At 34.8% G+C, this 20,613-nt stretch overlaps 1 protein-coding gene across 1 annotated transcript in view; it reads right to left on the reverse strand.

Moving 5' to 3' along the window:
* Nucleotides 1-20,613, reverse strand: part of LOC149800143 (uncharacterized) — a 154,357-nt gene that overhangs the window by 26,780 nt on the left and 106,964 nt on the right. Inside the window, exons 21-27 of the mRNA XM_089959742.1 lie at nt 15,194-15,316; nt 13,475-13,577; nt 10,415-10,642; nt 6,205-6,240; nt 4,802-4,877; nt 2,311-2,396; nt 378-521 (exon numbers count right to left, since the gene is read on the reverse strand). Coding sequence (XP_089815868.1) covers nt 378-521; nt 2,311-2,396; nt 4,802-4,877; nt 6,205-6,240; nt 10,415-10,642; nt 13,475-13,577; nt 15,194-15,316 — 796 coding nt within the window. The remainder of the gene's footprint in view (nt 1-377; nt 522-2,310; nt 2,397-4,801; nt 4,878-6,204; nt 6,241-10,414; nt 10,643-13,474; nt 13,578-15,193; nt 15,317-20,613) is intronic.

The raw sequence follows: 20,613 nt of genomic DNA on the forward strand, positions 1-20,613 counted from the left end.
TTTAATTACAAATCCCATATATGAACAAAATAAATCAAGGAATTTAGAAAATATTAGCAAATAAAAAAGGCTTTAACCTAAACACAATTTTTATAAGACTGAGATTTTGATCCTAAGGTGTAATGAGCAACCAAGCATGTCACAGAACAAATTGGCTTAGCTTCATAATGATCTATGGCAAGTGTCATGAGAAAGGATTTATTAAATAGGTGCAAATGAAAATCTTGAACCAAAACCTTACGATGCTGCTGGCAACAGTGAAAGAATGGATGGTACGTCTTCCTTTCCTACTAACATAACCTTATGCCACTACGATATTAAGCTTTATACAGAAAACGGCAAAGGTCTTATAAGGTCAAATTTCTTCAACTACAAACCTTTAAGAGGATGTTTTTGAGGTACTCCAGATTCCTGGTCTCGTGTTCTCGCTCTGTGTTTCTCTCGAGACGTCGGATCTCCTCTTTCAAGATCTTGGCCTGCTCTGTCAACCGCATCAATGTTGCCTCACTGTCATTCATCACCTTTGTTTAAACAAAATGTGCAGACCCATAAATTTTAGTTCCATCAGTGGCTATAACAGCACTAATAACAAAATACCGAACAGAAAAAGCATTTTATGTATGGAAAATTTCATTCAGAATGAATGCTAAAACACGTTGTGATAAGTTTATTATGAAAGATCAGTTTCTGACGATAAGCTCCGAAACTTTTCAAATTTATTCCCATTCAGTACATCGTGTTTCAGATCTGATCATTGCTAACGCTATCTGCAATACTGCGACTACATCAAATGTCATCTACCTCAATAGCATCAAAACCTATATTTGGGTGGAGTGGGGAAAATATGCAGTTTTGAAAGACCAAGATGAATTTTTGTACAGTATTTGATGCCCTAACCCATGTAGGGTGAAATATTAGTACTGAGGTCCATAGGGGTGTGTGTGCATGTGTGTGTGATTTGGATTTTTAACATAGCTTTAACAATTTTTCAGTCATATCTGCTGTGTGGCAGTTTATAGTGATGTCTAGCACTCGGACACCATGCCGCAGACATGTAGCACAAAGTCCCACCCAGTCACATTATCCTGACGCCAGGCCGACCACTCCTAACACTATCCTGTTAATACTGAGCGCCTCTGGTATGACTTGGCTGGAGTTCAAACCTGGGACCTTCTGCATCTGAGGCAGATGCTCTAACAACAAGGCCACCACAGCGGTCAAGGTATATTTGAAAGCAATTACTAGCCATATGGACACCTATAAAATACTTTTCAAGAATATCACCATTTTCAGGCAAGAAAAAAAAAATGAACAGTTACATAAATTAAATGGCATAAAACTGTGGGTTGTCTGCCCCTGTTGGTTGTCTGCTATTTTGGGTCCTTCCTTGTGTGAAACAAGTTCAAAGAACAAACCAACAATTTTCCACTCAACATATAATACAAATATAAATGAATACATCACCCAAGTGAATCAAAAGCACTGATGTAGTACTTGTAAATTAATGAATATTATGTTGTTTTTTACTTTGATGTAGCACTGATATGCTAACGCAGATAAGTACATGGGGGAAACTTACATGTGGATTTGTTTTCATGACTTTCACAGCAAGTAAAATATCACAACAAATTCACTTCACTGATTTGTGTCACCAAGTGCCAAAATCACCACAAATTATAAATGCAAAATTTCTGAATTTGTGAAACATCAATAACACCCAAATTGTGCTACAAACAGTATTATCATTTTGTGGATATATACCTTTTAGGAATGTTCATGAAATAAAAAGCAAACAACTGATGGATTATGACTTCTTCCATATTTGTTACCCAACAAAACCAACTACTTTTCAGTGCTGTTTTGCTGTGGGGTTTAATGCCATTTTTCAGCACATGATAGGCTATGCATGATGGCCAGTATTAATGATGGAAGAAGCACCCGGAAAAAACCCAGGAAGAACCACTGACCCATGAGAAGCTACTGGCAAGCTTTCTCACATACCCACATTGGATGAATCCTAGACACGAACACACGCAGAGAGGTGAGGTGGCAGTGATCTATAACAGAGAGCACTTTAGACCACTCGACCACTTGGGGCCCCCACTTCACAGTGCTACATTTAAAACTAAATGACTAAAATAATCTGCAATTTCACGTATTAGGTCTTCTTACTTTATCAAACAAATTTTGAAAACCATAATTTGTCTGCATTTATATACGGATATATAGTAGGTGTGAATGATCGCCTCAACTGGTGGCCTGACAAAAGCTTCAGCGGGGAGAATAGAATTACTGTATGAAGGGTCTCACCTCTGTTAAATGTTCTATTTTCTTGTTTGCAGTCGACAGCTGTTTTTTAAGCATCTCTATTTCAGCATCTTTATTATCACTCTCTCCTGGATCAAATATTAAGAACACGTATATAGTCCATATTAATGTTGCAACATAGTGGCATGAATACTCTAAAATATACAGAATATATGACAATTCAAAAACAGTTTTATTTCTATCACTGAATAAAAGGCAATTTTTCTTCTCTCAATATTTGCAACAGATAATAAAAGAAACTTTTTTATAACATAAAGTTAGTACACTGATTTTAGTAACAAAATCAGACATGACTTTGTAATGTGTCAGTTCCACAGCCATGACTTAATATGTCAGCTTAACAAACATGATGTCATGATATGTCATCTCCACAGACATGATGTAATGATGTTTCAGTTCCATAGACATGGCTTAGTGATGTGTCAGTTCTATAGACATGACTTAGTGATGTTTCAGTTCCATAGACATGACTTAGTGATGTTTCAGTTCCATAGACATGACTTAGTGATGTGTCAGTTCCACAGACATGACTTAGTGATGTTTCAGTTCCATAGACATGACTTAGTGATGTTTCAGTTCCACCCATTAAGCCACCTTTCTTGTTCCTGACAATCTGATATAAGGTATTTTTCAAAGTGGAATTGAATTTTCGAAGATATTTTTTTTCCTCCATTTTGTTAATTCATTGAAGAATTATACAACAACCATAGTTTGTTTTCCTTTAGCCCTGTAGTTAAAAAACTTACAAAATATTGATTTATAAAAGAAATCATTTAAAACTAAAATTCTGAACTTAAGCATCCTGCCATATTTCTAACTTTTCTAAGTACTAAAGGTTTAAAATATCTGAAAAGAGGTGGCCGCAATGACAATAAAGGAAGTATCTGATAATTTCATACAATATACAACACTTCTACATAATTTGTTATCTACCTATCCCCATACATCTTTCAAAACTGTCACACAATATCTCTACAATGAATCTCCTTATTAACAGGAATTATGTCTTCAACAGAAAAGTAATCATGTCTCAAAATCTGTTTAACTAAAGATTTTAAGAATAATTTACAATCCTATCATGCTTGTTCAACATACAATGAAATTATAAAGATGTCAGGTCAAGAACAAAATAAGACTTTAAAAAAGTATCCCATGAGGATATTCAGCCACATCATTGCTAGCCAGTGTGGTAAATAAGAAACTAAGGAATCATAAAGCCATTCCACTCAATACAAGCTGTGTGTGTGTGTGTGTATGTGTGCATGCATGCATGTGCAGAGGGTTTGTGCATTTCTTTAAAATGGATGCTTGTTATAAGAAAACAAAGCTTTTTATAATATTTTTTTATAAAAATTATGGGATGGACTTATTATCAAACATGGCCATAAAAGAATTACAGATGAATCTCATTATAACATGGATTCATGGGCTGTTTCCATGCATTAACTTATCCTCCATCATAAGTAACAGTGTTTGTGTATATAAAAAAAAACATTGTTAATTTGATCTATTTAAACAAGCATACAAGCATTGTAGTCTTCAAATATTTACCACCAGTACATCTACTCCAAAATGTTAATAACATCTGTCACAGAAGGAAGGTAACTGGAGTGGAGTAACTGTTCTCAGAATGCATACTGACCAAGCAGAACTTAAGCTGACCAGTATCATATTAAGTAGATCATGAACAAAGTTATTTACACAAGTTGATTAATTTCACATACGTTTCATGTAATGTAGACCCATCAAACACCAACATGAACCTGTCAGTGTAACTATTTCATAAAATTAAAACTTGATCACTATAAAGTGAAAAGTGAATTTTTTTACATAGATAAATAATGTTCTTTTGGACTGACATTTTCTCCACCAATACTCTTCACAGAACATGACACATTTTTTCACATTATATTTGCAGTTAACTACACTGCATGATTTACAATTATGGACCACAAAATTAGTTGTATAATAACATTGGAGAACAGTCTTTCTTGAGACACTTTTCAGATCAAATTACATTATCTCCCATGTGAAATTCCGTCTCTTCTGATTATAATAAATTGTCTCATGGAAAATCTGTATGTTTATTCTTCAAATACCTGATTCTATTACACTAGATGGATATCCACTACATTACAGCAGGTGAAATGGAAATTTCATTCCCATTTTTCTTGATTCTTGACGACCCAAATGCCAAGCTATACAGCAGAAGTGAAGGTACCTTCTTCAATAATATTACATTTAATGTATTATCCACACAATTTACTGTTGTGAAAAAGGAAGACTATATCAAATCTTCCCTAATTCAGTTCTTTTTCTACCAGATGACTCCATTATAGGCTAAAATTACGGTACAAATATTCATGAGTGAAAAACACAACAATTAATCCAATCAAATATCTGAAGTTATTTTCCCCAACATATACAGTATAAACAAGAAAAACAAAACAGTAAACATTCCATTATTTCTTACGATAATTTTGATCAATTTGCTCTGAACTCAACAGCTCATCTAGTGGAACCAAACTTGGCTTCTGAACTTGCGTCCCCTGCAAAACAAGAAGTGGCATAAGCTGTCAATTGTGTTTATTTAACATTTAAACTCAGGCAACCAGGCAACTTATTAAGCTGTCAATTGTATTTATTTAACATTTAAACTCAGGCAACCAGGCAACTTATTAAGCTGTCAATTGTGTTTATTTAACATTTAAACTCAGGCAACCAGGCAACTTATTAAGCTGTCAATTGTGTTTATTTAACATTTAAACTCAGGCAACCAGGCAACTTATTAAGCTGTCAATTGTATTTATTTAACATTTAAACTCAGGCAACCAGGCAACTTATTAAGCTGTCAATTGTGTTTATTTAACATTTAAACTCAGGCAACCAGGCAACTTATTAAGCTGTCAATTGTGTTTATTTAACATTTAAACTCAGGCAACCAGGCAACTTATTAAGCTGTCAATTGTGTTTATTTAACATTTAAACTCAGGCAACCAGGCAACTTATTAAGCTGTCAATTGTGTTTATTTAACATTTAAACTCAGGCAACCAGGCAACTTATTAAGCTGTCAATTGTGTTTATTTAACATTTAAACTCAGGCAACCAGGCAACTTATTAAGCTGTCAATTGTGTTTATTTAACATTTAAACTCAGGCAACCAGGCAACTTATTAAGCTGTCAATTGTGTTTATTTAACATTTAAACTCAGGCAACCAGGCAACTTATTAAGCTGTCAATTGTGTTTATTTAACATTTAAACTCAGGCAACCAGGCAACTTATTAAGCTGTCAATTGTGTTTATTTAACATTTAAACTCAGGCAACCAGGCAACTTATTAAGCTGTCAATTGTGTTTATTTAACATTTAAACTCAGGCAACCAGGCAACTTATTAAGCAAGGTGCACTTATTTAACAAAGATTTTTTCTCCATCTATTGAACTTCAATGGCATTAAATTTTAAAATCCCACCCAAATTTTAAATTCCGACAAAACTTAATCTCCTTGGTGATTATGACTAATTTTTGACAAGATTTAGCAATTCAACAATGAATGAAGATGGAGGGTCCAAATTTAGACGGACTTACAAATTCTTGATTGATTTCTTGCCCAGCCACTGATTACAGTTTATAGGAGAAGGCATGACAACTACAGTACACCAGTCCCTACTAATTGTTTATGCAACAGCACCTCCAACTTCATGTATATTTTAAACAAATACCTTAACTAATAAATCTTACATACAACTCCTTCACTATAAAAAAGCACAAATGCTGGGATCATTGGCCCTGGATCCAGTATACTGCAAACTTTCCAAAAGACTAAAGGTTTTAGATGTTGGGTATCAAACTCACTTTTGTGAAAATTACACTCACCCTTGGGCATGGCTCTGGATCAACAATCTCAGATCCCTGGAAAAGTAATTATATGCAAATCAGTGAAGGCAGAAATAACTTGAAAAATGCCAGCCTATAAATAATTTGGTGTTAAAATCAAAAGCATGTCTTCCGACCCTATTTTTCACTATCACATTTAATATTGATCTTTGATGATAGTATTAGACACAAAGAATGGATAAATCCAAACAGGGAGGAAAACTAAATTTTATATGAGTGTGATATTGAAAGTGCCTCCTTTTTAACTGTAGTGTTCTTCTCAGTAGATCAAAACAGTTCTGTTAATTTATCTTTCAGCTTTACAAAAATTAAGTTTTAAATTTGTCCAACCGAAGGGATAGGAGACTGCAGTCCTGGAGACTCCCCATTCCCAAAAGATCTTTTAATGCAGAAATTTTGCAGCGGAAAACTTATGAAGGTCATCTATAAATATGTTCCTACAAACATGATGACCAGTTTTTGTTTGTCTGTCTTATATGATTTTTGCTTAACTATGCAAACAAAAAACGCTGTGGCCAAAACACAATTCACCTCAATTAAAACTAAATTTTGTTGAGACTCTACATACATTAAATGTATCACTAGAACCAATATGACAGGCTCTGAATTCTGAACATTCACTTCACTGACTTTGGTTGTATAGTTTTACTTACCTTTTTTTAAACAAAAGTAGAAAATTATATACAGAGTGACCCTTCTATAGCACACTTCATTATAACACAAATTCAGATATAACACATTTGTGGCATGGCTCACAAAATTTCACATACATGTAGTTTTCTCATACACAATTTTGTTTTCATTCTTAAAGTACAAGAAGTAACAAGTTAAAAGCTTATTATCATTTTTGGGGAAGAGATCGTGTATAAATTCTAATATAAGACGATCGTGGTGTGACTCCTGCAATTTTGTATACATCCATTTTTCTCACACTGGAAAAAAAATTTCTTCTTAAAAGTATGAAAAATAACGTGTAAAAATTTTATTCAGGGATCACACTGGACTTCACCCATGTTGAAAATTGGGATTTGTATTCCTTACTGGTGACAAAATAAACCATCTGGCAATTATTTGTCACCCCCATTATTGACTGTTTAAACTTGTATATACAACCATGGGGTTGGAGTGAAGGAATCTAGAAGCATCATGAAATGAAGCCGCAAGCTAGAGACAAAATGCACTGGAATTGATCTATTTTTTGATAAACAAATTCTTTGTTCATATTGACAAACCATCTTAAAAGTGAATTGTTATCCTCTTAGACTGACATCTGGCCTAAGTACTGTATGCTGTGAAATCTCGGCATTTGGTGGTCGAGTAACATTTCTGGCAGTGGAGATCAACCAGATGAGGCACTATGTAATAATGGATTTTTGGGACGAAATAGTGTCAGATTATTGACCGCTAACTAGTAATTAATATATTTATTTTGACTGACCTCTGTATGTGGATGGTAAGTAAAATGCCTCTTTTTGCTCACAGATTTAAATCCTTCAGAACACTCATATTTTCTGTTGTAATCCCTGTCAGAACAGAACACCTGTGTATTCATCGTCTGTTAGCCTTTTTTAAAACAATTTCTGATGCATGCATGGAAGACAGCATCATTCCACCATCAAAAATGTCACACAAGAAATAAATAAAAAGTAAAACAGATTTACCTGTTGATCTATTTATGCTACTGAGACTAGCTACAACCAACCAACTTTTGAAGGCAGGAAAAGTAACTACTACAACAAACCAAACGACGGTTAATTCCTTTTGCTTTTAAAATGTACCCAGGAAACCAATCACCTTTGAAGAACCAATAGTTCTGTATAAATATTAAGCAAATGAAAAAAAATCAGTCTCAATCAATGTTCTACAATTGTTTGATGTTTGCTGCCACAATAAGAAACATTTATTGGGTCCTTTAATGGTAACTTCAATAACACATACACCCTATATCAAAGAAAGCTGACTACAATCTTCAATAAAAACAAATGACCTTTCATCAAAGGAAGGCAGCACCAAACTTTAAAAAAAAAAACAATGGCATCTAACAGATTGTTGCTTTTTCCAAAGTGACTGGAACAATTTATTGTGCCATAAAAGTTCAATTTTTGAAGGAAAAATAATTATGATTACACTCACTACCAATGTGGCATGTGTTTGTAGCATGTTAACAGCTTCAGCCATGTGCTACTTATGAGAATCGGATATAGATCAAACAAGGACTATCATTTTTTATAAATACACATTTTTTGTTTTCTAATGGGACATGAGTCATACATGAAGTTTATAACATGTGATTTATACTTGAATTCATGGATTCATTATATATACAAGTGCAGAAATTAACGGATTATGGATTATACGATACAAATGTAAGTTGTCAATATACAAGTGTTTTTCTGACTACCATCAATCACTTATCCCAATCTTGTTGTTCAATTGACGTAAATATTGGTAAAAAAAGATTAAATTTTAATTGCCAGTAGTAAATTGTCCCAGTCATGGTGTTCTATTTATGCAAATATTAGATAAATAAAATCTGTATTAGTGAGATTACACTGTTCACAGAATGGAAAGATTTACAATGTCATATCTTTTCATCAATTTTTCTAACTTAAATATAAATCACAAAACTAGCAAAAATCTGCATTGCCAAATGTCATGTTCACTAATTTTAATATCTATCTCATTAGAAATGCAAATTTCAAACTTTCAAAAGAGTTTTATTTTAAAAGTTTAGTCATTCATAAACAAAATGTACAACAGAAAATCCAGTATTTGGAGTAAATTAAGTTACTTCCTGATTATAATTCATTAGGAATACAACCACTACCTTGTAAAATTCAGCCCTCTCAAGCTTGTTTTTATAAACAAATGTTTTGAAGTTGTCTGCCACCTAGATAGATAACAAGAGTAATTTCCCCTTGTACTGAAAGCTTGGTACCAAACACCATCCTTGTTTCAGTTATTGCTAGAGTGGAACTGCATTTTCTACGAGGTTGGTTTGATGTAACTGCAGGATGGCTGCATGGGTATACATGTATTATAATTAGTTAAATATTATTGAAGAAACAAATTTTACTCCAAAACTTGGTTTTTTCTGCAACTACATTACCTATTTGCAATAAATTAGATGAATTTGAAAAAGTGCCGGGAGTTACAACCCATAACTATAATAAATGCCAATCTCCAGACCCCTAAATCAGGTGAAAAAGAACTTAAGATATATGGGCTAGGGTTAACATATGAGATATGCCTGGATCTGGCTGTTAGAATAATTCTCCTGAAATTCCAGTTGAAGAAGAAGGACCACAACATTAATAAACTACTTAAGGACCCAGGAATGTAACCTGTTGTATTGCTGCTAAATGTCCAACCAGATCAAACTCAGAGCTTTGTCAAGAAAGGTCTGAGGGATAAAAGTTTGAGAAAGTTGTCTCTCCCTCCATCCAATGACTTTGATAATGTCCATTATGGAACAATTATGCTCACATGCTATGCTATGGGTTACTGCCCTAACCTAATCAGTTGATTCTGCACAGATAACCCATTATCCCAGTATGAGTGAACTTGATATGAAATAACATCTTTTCCAGTGGTAAAAATAAAGGAGATCTTCCTCTTCTAACCATCTTAGTTCACATCACTTTAAAGTCCTTATGGTATCTTGAGAAAAGAGGTTTCATTACAAAGGACGGATTTACCAAAAGCACAAACCTGTTCTCAGTAATAAAAGTAGAAGCTGTCATGAGTAAAATCAAGCCATCATGGCCAAAATGTAGATAGCTCAGATTGACTAACAAGGTGTGTAACTCACTGATTCTCACTGCTGTAGATAGAATGAATAGAAAGCAAGTTTTGTTGGATATGTGGGTCAGATCATTCTTAGAGTACCACGATCAGAGCACACCTCCCCGCTGCTCTGTCCTCTACACTGGCTAATTTTTTTAGTTCCCCCAAAAGCATGCTTCCAAGGATGGCTGGAATAGTACCTAATGTATGGATCATATTTGGCACCAATCCCTCTACCCAAGGGAAGATTACTCTTGTCAGACTCCAACCAAATTTGGCAACTGACTTTTATCACTTTTGCTGCTCAAAACAAGTTTGGTTAAAAGGGTTAACTTTGTTAGTGGTTGAATTCCTAATGATTAGCTAATTCAATTGAAGAAATTTATCCATGTACAGTAGTTACCTCCCCTTCCTGCCTCTCCATGTGTCTAATGTCAGGGATGGATACATGTAGTTCTGAAACTGGAGATGTAGCAGATTTTTCCATCTCTGACAATTTGGTCCCAGCATACTGTGCCTGTTGCTGAAGCTCTCGCTCAAGGCCAAGATTTTCTGACTCAAGGTGATCGATTCGCTTCTGAAGCATGTCCATTGAGTGATGGTGGTCCTCTTGAAGTGCGATAATTTGGTCCTAGATAAGAGAATGGGTTTCATTACCAGTTATATTTATGGAATAAGTCCAATAAAGAGCTTAATGTCAACAGTCCCATAAAGTGTCTCCTAAACAATGATAAATGTTACTACTACCATTAAGTTGTCAATATTTTGCATTTTTATTTAATAATGTACCACTATCAGGTGTTAATTGTAACAGCGTGATGCTGACAGGTGTTAAATGTAACAGTTTGACCCTACAAGGTGTTACATGTATCAGTGGGATACTGTCAGGTGTTAAATTAGATGCTATGACATTAACAAATTGAATTGTTATGAGATAAAACTGAAATAAAGTCAAATATGCATCAATTCTAACATTTCTCTAGCATCTACTGTGACCCACTTTCATAATACACTTTAAGTTAATTCAATACTTGTACTAAAATGAGTTTTTATAAAAAATCTTTTCTTAGAAACTTTTATCCTTAGTTAGAGCTAATTATTCACTCCAATTAGTATTTGAGGGCCAGAATTTAAAAGAATGACTCCAATCTAACTCATCAGTCACAGCCAATATACAGAATACCTTCCCCTTTCAACCTAGAGAACAGGACATAAAAGCAGGGTGGAAGGAGAGTCTCTGCAATATCAGCATGTAAGCATTACATAATTAAAATTAATTTTACCTCCCACCATAAAGAAAAAATACATTTTAATAGCGGAAATATATTACCAGCTACTATTTCATTGCTAAATATACCAATCGGGGAAATAATGACTCATACATTTGGAAACAAATGCATTTACTCTTATAGTAGGAGCTTTCATTTCTGTAATCTAGTAGGTTTGGCCATGTGCTGTGTTGCCACATTTGGGCATAATGAGAAAATGCCTTCTCTATAATGTGCCAAAATGATTGAGGATAAAACAAGGAGAAGGTAGTGTGAGGCTGCCAGAAGGTGGTTCTCATATCATTATTCAAAGAATGATTTAAATAGGTCTAAGATGTAGCAATTACCCTAACTTCCTGGGCTGTAATTCTTATGAAAGATCCCTCTCAGTGAGTGACTGATAAGCTTTCTTGATAAAGGGGACAATACACCTGGAAATAGTCCCAGCCAAAATATCAATGGAACCCTTAAGAGGCAGAAAATGATGATTCTTACCTTTCCTTCTCCCTTAAGAGAAAACCAAATACAGATAAAACTTTAAAGTCCTTATTGGGCATAGGTGCCTGTCCTGACCCCACACCGATACAATTGAGACTGGTGATCTGAACAGAAGCTAGAAACCCAGATTGGCAAAGAAAAGAAACTGAATCAGAATTGCCATTGAACGATAAACAACCCTCTTCCACTGACAAGGCACGAAGTTTGCTCCTTCTCCTCACTGACACTTAGAAGAAAAGGAAAACAGTCTTTAGGGTATGGTTTTCAAAGGAAATTTCACTCAGTGGTTCACAGAAGGGTTTTAACAATGCCCAAGATTCCATCTAGGCATTAATGAGTGAGATACTGGTCTCTAAAGCTCAAAATACCAGATGAGATCCAAAGATGAGAGCTGGACACAATGGTGGAACCCATAAAGAACTTGAATGGACTGCCCTATAACCTTTAATAGTGGACACAGCACATTCTCTTTCTTTGAAAAAATAAGAGAAAAGAATCTGCAACTCCACATCTGCATCCCTAAACACAAGAAGCAGATTACATCCTAGACTGGACAATGCAGTAGGCAACCTTGACTACAAAATGGACATATCAGATTCATTGCTTGAGCTGAGTCAACCATGAACGTGGAGAATCGGCAGGCTCCTATGGAGCAGATAGCCCTAGTACTGCGACAGTAGGTCACTCTTATGTGGTAATATCCCGGACTTGTCTACAAACATGTCAAATGGGATCTTGAACTATGACCATTGGGGCCACAGAAAGTTATCAGGTTGAGCTAAGAATTGGTATCCTGGCAATGTGGAATTAGTTCCAAAGGTGGGAATGTGTACACAAACAGAAGATCATTCTTTGGACTGAAAGTGTTCGACATCTCGGCCTGTGGTACTGGAGAAATATAAAACAATTGTGCTTTTGGTTCAGTTTCATAGTGAACAAATAAGCCAAGAGTCTGCCCCCAGTTGGAAAAGTATCTGCTACTGACTGGTGCAGACACCATTCCATGAAACCCAAAAGGCCCTCTTTGGACAAAGTGTCCACCAGACTATTCCTCTTACGTGATATGTGGTGGACTCACAGAAGGGTCGGTACCTTAACTGAGTCAGTCTGGACTGGTGAATGAAGATGGGGGTCCATGACAGAGGAAGATGTTCCTGGAAACAAATCCTATAGCCATCCTGTAAAGTGGAATGGACCCACACATTATCCATGATGTCTGACTAAACTACTGTAAAAAGGACTAGATGAGACACCTAATGGGATGCAAAGAGGAAAAAGCTGCAGGAAAGGGTGCAACTTCCTCGGGCTGAACCCCCCCATACTTGCAGAAAAGTGGACAGACCTTCTCTCCTGCCCTCTCCAACCATCTATCTTAGTAAATGATGGGCAGGAGAAGTGTTGAACTGAGGCTGCTTGTGAGACTGAGGTAATTTCAGTAAGACTCACTATTAAATTGTAAGAGTTGGCAGGTCTGCATTATAAAGTAATTTATTACATCTTACAATTCTCTGTATTCTTTTTAAAGAGTAATTTGCTCCAGGCTACCATTATGTGTAATGTTATCATATTATGATATTATATTGTAATTTGTGTTATTTTATTTGACCTACAATTCTTTGCAGTTTTATCATATTAAGTGGTAATCTGTTCTGCATATTATTACAATTCTGAGTCACAATCTTAATTTTCTGACTCACCCTGAATGAGGCTGACACAGTGGCATTCTGCAATTTGAGCTGCTGGATAATCTCCTGATGCACCCTCATAGCATCTGACTTTTCTTTTGCCATCTCCTCCAACCTTCAGAGAAAAATTGATTTTCAAATTAGGAAAATTTTCTACAGTTGATAACTCTGCATAACAATGCACAGTGTTTCACTCTGGGTACATTATACCAATTATTGCAGGAAATGGTTGATACAATGGCATCCTGTAACACTCTGGGTACATTATACCAATTATTGCAGGAAATGGTTGATACAATGGCATCCTGTAACAGTGTTATATTAAACATTAACACCTTTCATTACTGTTAATTATTATACATCAAGAGTATATTCAATTACTTAAACCAATTCATTAATTACATCATGTAAGGAAACATTATGGAAATTTGACATTTCAACATTGGTTACATCATACGTCTGCTTACACCTTCCTAATACTCATCAAATATCCATGGAGTATATGTCTTCTTTAACCAGAGTGGCTTCCCTTCCAAACGAACTTAAACAGTATACTGTGTGTCAAAATGATGCACAATGTTAAAACACGGTGTTCAACAGAACACTTTGCTTCATCAAATACATCAAAATGCTGTATATACTAAAATACATATAATGTGAATGGCACATTATATGTCCACCCTGTGGTTCACAGTCTTCTCTGAAGGCACTAAGAGGCTGTAGTTGATTCTAGCAATAATACTGATCTCTTGATCTCAATGACCTCTGGTCAAGGTATGCAGTCCTGAGCTAAACCTAATATCCTGACACCATTTCATTTTCATATTAGACTTACCATCTTCTTGACCTCTGACCTTTAGATTTTAGAATTTACAGGTGTCTTTAAAACTCAGAAATACAAGTCAATTTTTCTTCAAGCTGCAACTGCAATGACCTTTGACCTTTTGATACCAAAATCAATAGGCCTCATACATAACTTTGTGCAAGCCCACCCCAAAATTTGTAAAGACACATGGTCAACAGTTAAAATCTTGAAAAAAAAAACATTTTTCTTCTTTCAGTCACAGTGTCCATAATCACTAACTTTTCCACCCCAAAATAATGAGGCTTCATCTGATGAAGGTGCATTGTTGATGACAGCTAATTTTGTACAGAAACCATTTTTCTTCTTTCAGTCAGTTATTTTGACTTTTGACCCTTAAATCACTAGGTTTCTTCCTTTCAGTATCCAAAATGCAAGCCACCAACACAGTTTGGTCCAGGTCAGTGATGTAGAATTAATATTACTGTGTAGAAACTATGTTTTTCTTTCAGTCACAAAGACCTTGATGATTGGGGTTTTTTTAACCCAATATCGACAGGCTTTTTCCTTACCCCAAATGTAGGCCATCCACAGTTTGGTACAGGTATGTCATGTAGAATTGATCCAATTTTCTTTTTTCAGTTACAGTGACCTTGTTATTTGATCTTTTCACCCCAAAATCAATAGACTTATTCCACACCACAAGTGTAAGCTGTCCACAATGTCTGACATGGTTATTGTGCTTAAATGAAATTGGTACAGATGGATCAACAGCATCATAACATAACATGCTGAGCCCTATGGTGGGCATGCAACTATTTACATAAAGTACAATTATAGATGATGCCTGTACCATTGATGCTGTTACTGGAAAGAGATAATTACATATTACTACCTGCTAATGATCAAATGTGGCACAACAGACTGACCTCCTCTTGAAGTTCTCCTCCCTATCCTGTAGATCCTGAAACAGCTTGTTCTGCCTCTGCAACAGCCTGTCCTGTTCTTCCTGTAATGACGCATTCTCATGCTGGCTGGCAGATAACAGCTCCCTGTAACAATGTAACCAGTGTCTTTCTGTATATACATGGATGTTATACATGGGTGTTATACATGGATGTTATACATGGATGTCTTTACACATTTTGTTATACTGTGAAGTCATTTTTATTTATGATGTACCAATTTGCGTGATTTTTTCTGATCAAGCTAGACCAGTAATACAAAGTCTTACAAAATATGAACCAAACTGATATTCACTGTGCCTGACACACCCACTATATGCAATGGTGAAATACCACTTGCTTATTTATTTATATTATTTGCAAATGGTATTTACAGTGTTGAGAAAAACATATCATGACATATTTACAGAAGATAAGGAACAATGGCAACTGATTAAATTTCAACTGCACGCAAAATTTCAATTTACTTGAAAGTTTTGCCCTGATGCAATAACTATCTGATATTATGATATAAAAAAAAGCAAAATTATGCTTTGGGTTCTTTGTTACTTCACAAAGCGTATATTAGCATATATTATATCCATTTATGACAACGAATACCTAATGCATTTTTGTGCAATCTAATGAAATTTGCAAGCACCATAGAAATGTGACAGCATTAAAGTTCATGAAAACAAAATGTAAATCATAGACTATGCCTTTTTGTAAGCACATGTATCATAGAATGACACGAATAGCTATTTATCCACAGAAATATCCAATATAATGTAATGACATTTTGTAAGCACATGTATCATAGAATGACACTAGTAGCTATTTATCCACAGAAATATCCAATATAATGTAATGACTTTTTGTAAGCACATGTATCATAGAATGACACTAGTAGCTATTTATCCACAGAAATATCCAATATAATGTAATGCCTTTTTATACACACATGTAACACAGAATGACATTAGTAGCTATTTATCCACAGAAATAGCCAATATAATGTAATGCCTTATTATAAACACATGTAACACAGAATGACATTAGTAGCTATTTATCCACAGAAATATCCAATATAATGTAATGCCTTATTATAAACACATGTATCATAGAATGACATTAGTAGCTATTTATCCACAGAAATATCCAATATAATGTAATGCCTTATTATAAACACATGTATCATAGAATGACATTAGTAGCTATTTATCCACAGAAATATCCAATATCATGTAATGCCTTATTATAAACACATGTAACACAGAATGACATTAGTAGCTATTTATCCACAGAAATAGCCAATATAATGTAATGCCTTATTATAAACACATGTAACACAGAATGACATTAGTAGCTATTTATCCACAGAAATAGCCAATATAATGTAATGCCTTTTTATAAACACATGTAACACAGAATGACATTAGTAGCTATTTATTCACAGAAATATCCAATATAATGTAATGCCTTATAAACACATGTATCATAGAATGACATTAGTAGCTATTTATCCACAGAAATATACAATATAATGTAATGCCTTATTATAAACACATGTATCATAGAATGACATTAGTAGCTATTTATCCACAGAAATATCCAATATCATGTAATGCCTTATTATAAACACATGTAACACAGAATGACATTAGTAGCTATTTATCCACAGAAATAGCCAATATAATGTAATGCCTTATTATAAACACATGTAACACAGAATGACATTAGTAGCTATTTATCCACAGAAATATCCAATATAATGTAATGCCTTTTTATAAACACATGTAACACAGAATAATATTGTTAGCTATGTATCCATAAAAATATCAAATATAATGTATGGATCATAAAGCCACTATATTATCTACTGTAAGACACTGTTCCAATACTGAAAGATTAGATCAATGTAAATGCAATTACCATGTCCAATTCAAACACAGATGTTTCATTCAAATGAAGTTTTCATTTAGAGACTTTGTTTAACTGATTACAACCACTATTCTTCATATCTTCATTCCACTGAGCAAAAGACACACTGGGGCACATTGTAATAAACTTTGGAAAGGCACTTAGCTCCCACTTCCTCGGCATGATATAACCAAACATGTCTTAAAATTGCCACTAAAATCAACAAAAACTAAATAAAACTAATCACATTTCATAAATATAACTGATCAGTCCAGCTTTCTTAAAGTTCTTTAGATCATATCCATCCAAAGTGATACTTTGTCCTCTTTGAACATAATACCCTTTGCATTAATTGGCTTATGAGTAGAGGTCTTCAAGTTAATCAAGACCAGGTCTTCAAGTCAATCAAGACCAGGTCTTCAAGTTAATCAAGACCAGGTCTTCAAGTCAATCAAGACCAGGTCTTCAAGTTAATCAAGACCAGGTCTTCAAGTCAATCAAGACCAGGTCTTCAAGTTAATCAAGACCAGGTCTTCAAGTCAATCAAGACCAGGTCTTCAAGTCAATCAAGACCAGGTCTTCAATTCAATCAAGACCAGGTCTTCAACTCAGTCAGTTCAGTTTTGCCCGTTACCCCTGCCGAGGTATAAGCCACACAAGAGACTGCCAGGGGCTTCTGTCCTGTGCCATTCCCTCAAGCTGACTCCAGTTGTGACCCATCTTAGTGATGTGGGTCAAATCAAGACCATATCTGATCATACATATCCAATACCTATTGTCCTTCCATTCATTTAATAAAGCATCTGGGTCAAATACCAATCTTGAGTTCCTCCTGGGAGAATTTGTTAACAAATTAATCTATGGGTTCTGTACATACAGCTGACAAAATGGTATGCTGCCGTTTCCTTTAATTGGGACAGTAACCATAGATCACTGGCACATTTTGCTCACACTAAGGGGTAGCAAGTAAGGAACAGAGCTCACATGGTATCAGAATCCAGTCAACAACTGAGAGAGCAAAACTCAATTTTAAATTTAGTTATACAATGAAAAATAGAAACTTACAGTCTAGAGCTTTATATTTTGATAGTGGTCATAAAGAACACAGAAAAACAAAACTATACTCATAATTAAGGCTGTTAAATTAAGTTTGTTTCATTCTACATATCTGCAAAAGGACATATGCATCTTCTAGGATTAAGTTCTCTGCATTTATGGTAATTGTTATGTTTACCAATAAATAACCTACCTAATTAACCCAATTAATGGAGTTAGCATCAGGCCTATTTGTTTTTAAATGTGTGGAAGTGAATGACAGTATATTTTAATCAAATATATACAGTGTAACATTTTATCGTGATTTTTGTTACATATGACATCCATGAAATTATGTACCTAAAATGTGTATTTTTTTCAGCCAACCACAAAATTTAATACACAAGTTTAAAGTGATTCCTAGTATTGTGTCTGCACAAGTTAATCAATAGACTGTTATCTCACTCATGCTGCTCTTCTTAACACAACACATTATCTGCAGGCTTGACTTTCAAAACTCTGTGTGGGGTGTGGGTAATTACCACAGTTCACACATATGCAAATCAAACTCCCTATGCAGGTAATCACCCAACAATTCACTTATATGCAAATACCAACAGTAATTTTGTATGGAAAAATTCTTTTTTCAGAAGCACTTTCTTCTATGTAAAAGCTTATCCAGTTCTTGTAACGCCTAGGTCCCTTTCTGTCTGGCCAATCACTGCTCACAGACCGAGATTCAACTAAATGATATTATATTTGCTATGGAATACAACAATACCATAACCAACTACCCTATATAAGCTCTGATCTGTCATTGTAGTACATGCTAACAAGTCAGTGTCTTCATAGTTTTTTCTTCTCAGGATTTCAAGTGTATAGCTTAGGTCCTAATATGCAGATGCAGTATGCACAGAAAAAACAAGGACCATTATGCAAATATGCCAATGAAAAGAAAAATTGGGGACAATATGATAATATGCCAGTGAATTCTACAAAGACAGATCAGGGTCTCTATGCAAATATGACAATGAATTCTGCAAAGACAGATCAGGGTCCCTATGCTAATATGCCAATGATTGATGCAAAGGCAAATTAAGGTCTCTATGCTAATATGACAGTGACAAATCAGGGTCCTTATGTTATTATGGTTAAATCAGACAAGTTATTTTTAAGAAACAATCAAGTTGTTTTGTTTTGGGGGAGTTTAGGGTTTGTTTGATTTTCCATTTGGAATTTTGCCCATCAAATGCCAGGATCCTCTTTCAAATTTTATTACATTTGTAAGGAAGTTTCAAAGAAGAATAAACCAGCAATGTTGACAGACACATAACACTATACCTATGATGTACACATGACCATACTGAAAACCTGCCTGTCTTTCAGATTTAAAAATGTCATAAAGTGAACTATACTGTGAGACGAATGATGTTACATGCCAAGATCGTCATAATAGTGAGACAAATAATGTCACATGTGGAAAACATCACTATGATGAGGCAAATGATGTTACATGCCAAGATCGTCATCATAGCTAAACAAATGATGTTATACATGGAAATCATGATTGTATGACCAATGAAGTCACATGTCAATATTATCACAGTAGTAGCACCAATTGGTAAAATACCAAAATCATCATTAACACATTAACCACTGGAGCTTTTTTTGTCATTTTTGCCTGAAAATCGAGTAGGAAACACATTTTGAAAGCTATTTCTGAATACTCAAAAACACCAAATCCCCAGTCATCTTTCAATAACATACTGCCCAGTTGTGTTAGAAACATCGTTTTTCGTTGGCTATTTGACTCACGCATGAGCAGAAGGGTAAAAGTTGGACTTCTTTTTTTTTTCTTTTTTTTTTTTTGCTAAATGGAGCCATTATTTTTGTATGGAGACCACTCTTTATTCCAAACACCCATCTTATCCTACTTTTTGCAAAGGCTCATCTGTCTGTTTGCAGTTCATACCGGTTATCCTTAAATGTGAAACCAAAAAGTCTAAAATCTGGACACAAAATTGGATTCCAACCATGAACAAATTTTGGTTACAAAAAATTGGGTCCAAAAAATGAGGTTTTTCTATCTGTATTTTGAAGTGCAACTAGATATTCCAGATTATTTGGTACCATTGTAGAGCTACATCTGTCTACCTTTCTATAATACCACCCACTTTAGTGTATCATGCATGACCATGACGCTACAGAGCTCAGCAGTAGGCTACTACCTCCTGCCCCGTAAAGTCGTCGCTAGGGGTAAATGTGTTAAAGTGAAACCAGTGATGTTACTTTGGATATAATCATCAGAGTGAGACAAATGACACTGCATGAGGAAATCATTATAATGATGCCAGTATGTTACTTTGGATATAATCATCCGAGTGAGACAAGTGACATTGCATGAGGAGATCATTATAGTGATACCAGTGATGTTACTTTGGATATAATCA

The sequence above is a fragment of the Sinohyriopsis cumingii genome, chromosome 5 (assembly GCF_028554795.1).
Source record: "Sinohyriopsis cumingii isolate HCF-2022 chromosome 5, ASM2855479v2, whole genome shotgun sequence".
Lineage (NCBI taxonomy): Eukaryota > Metazoa > Mollusca > Bivalvia > Unionida > Unionidae > Sinohyriopsis > Sinohyriopsis cumingii.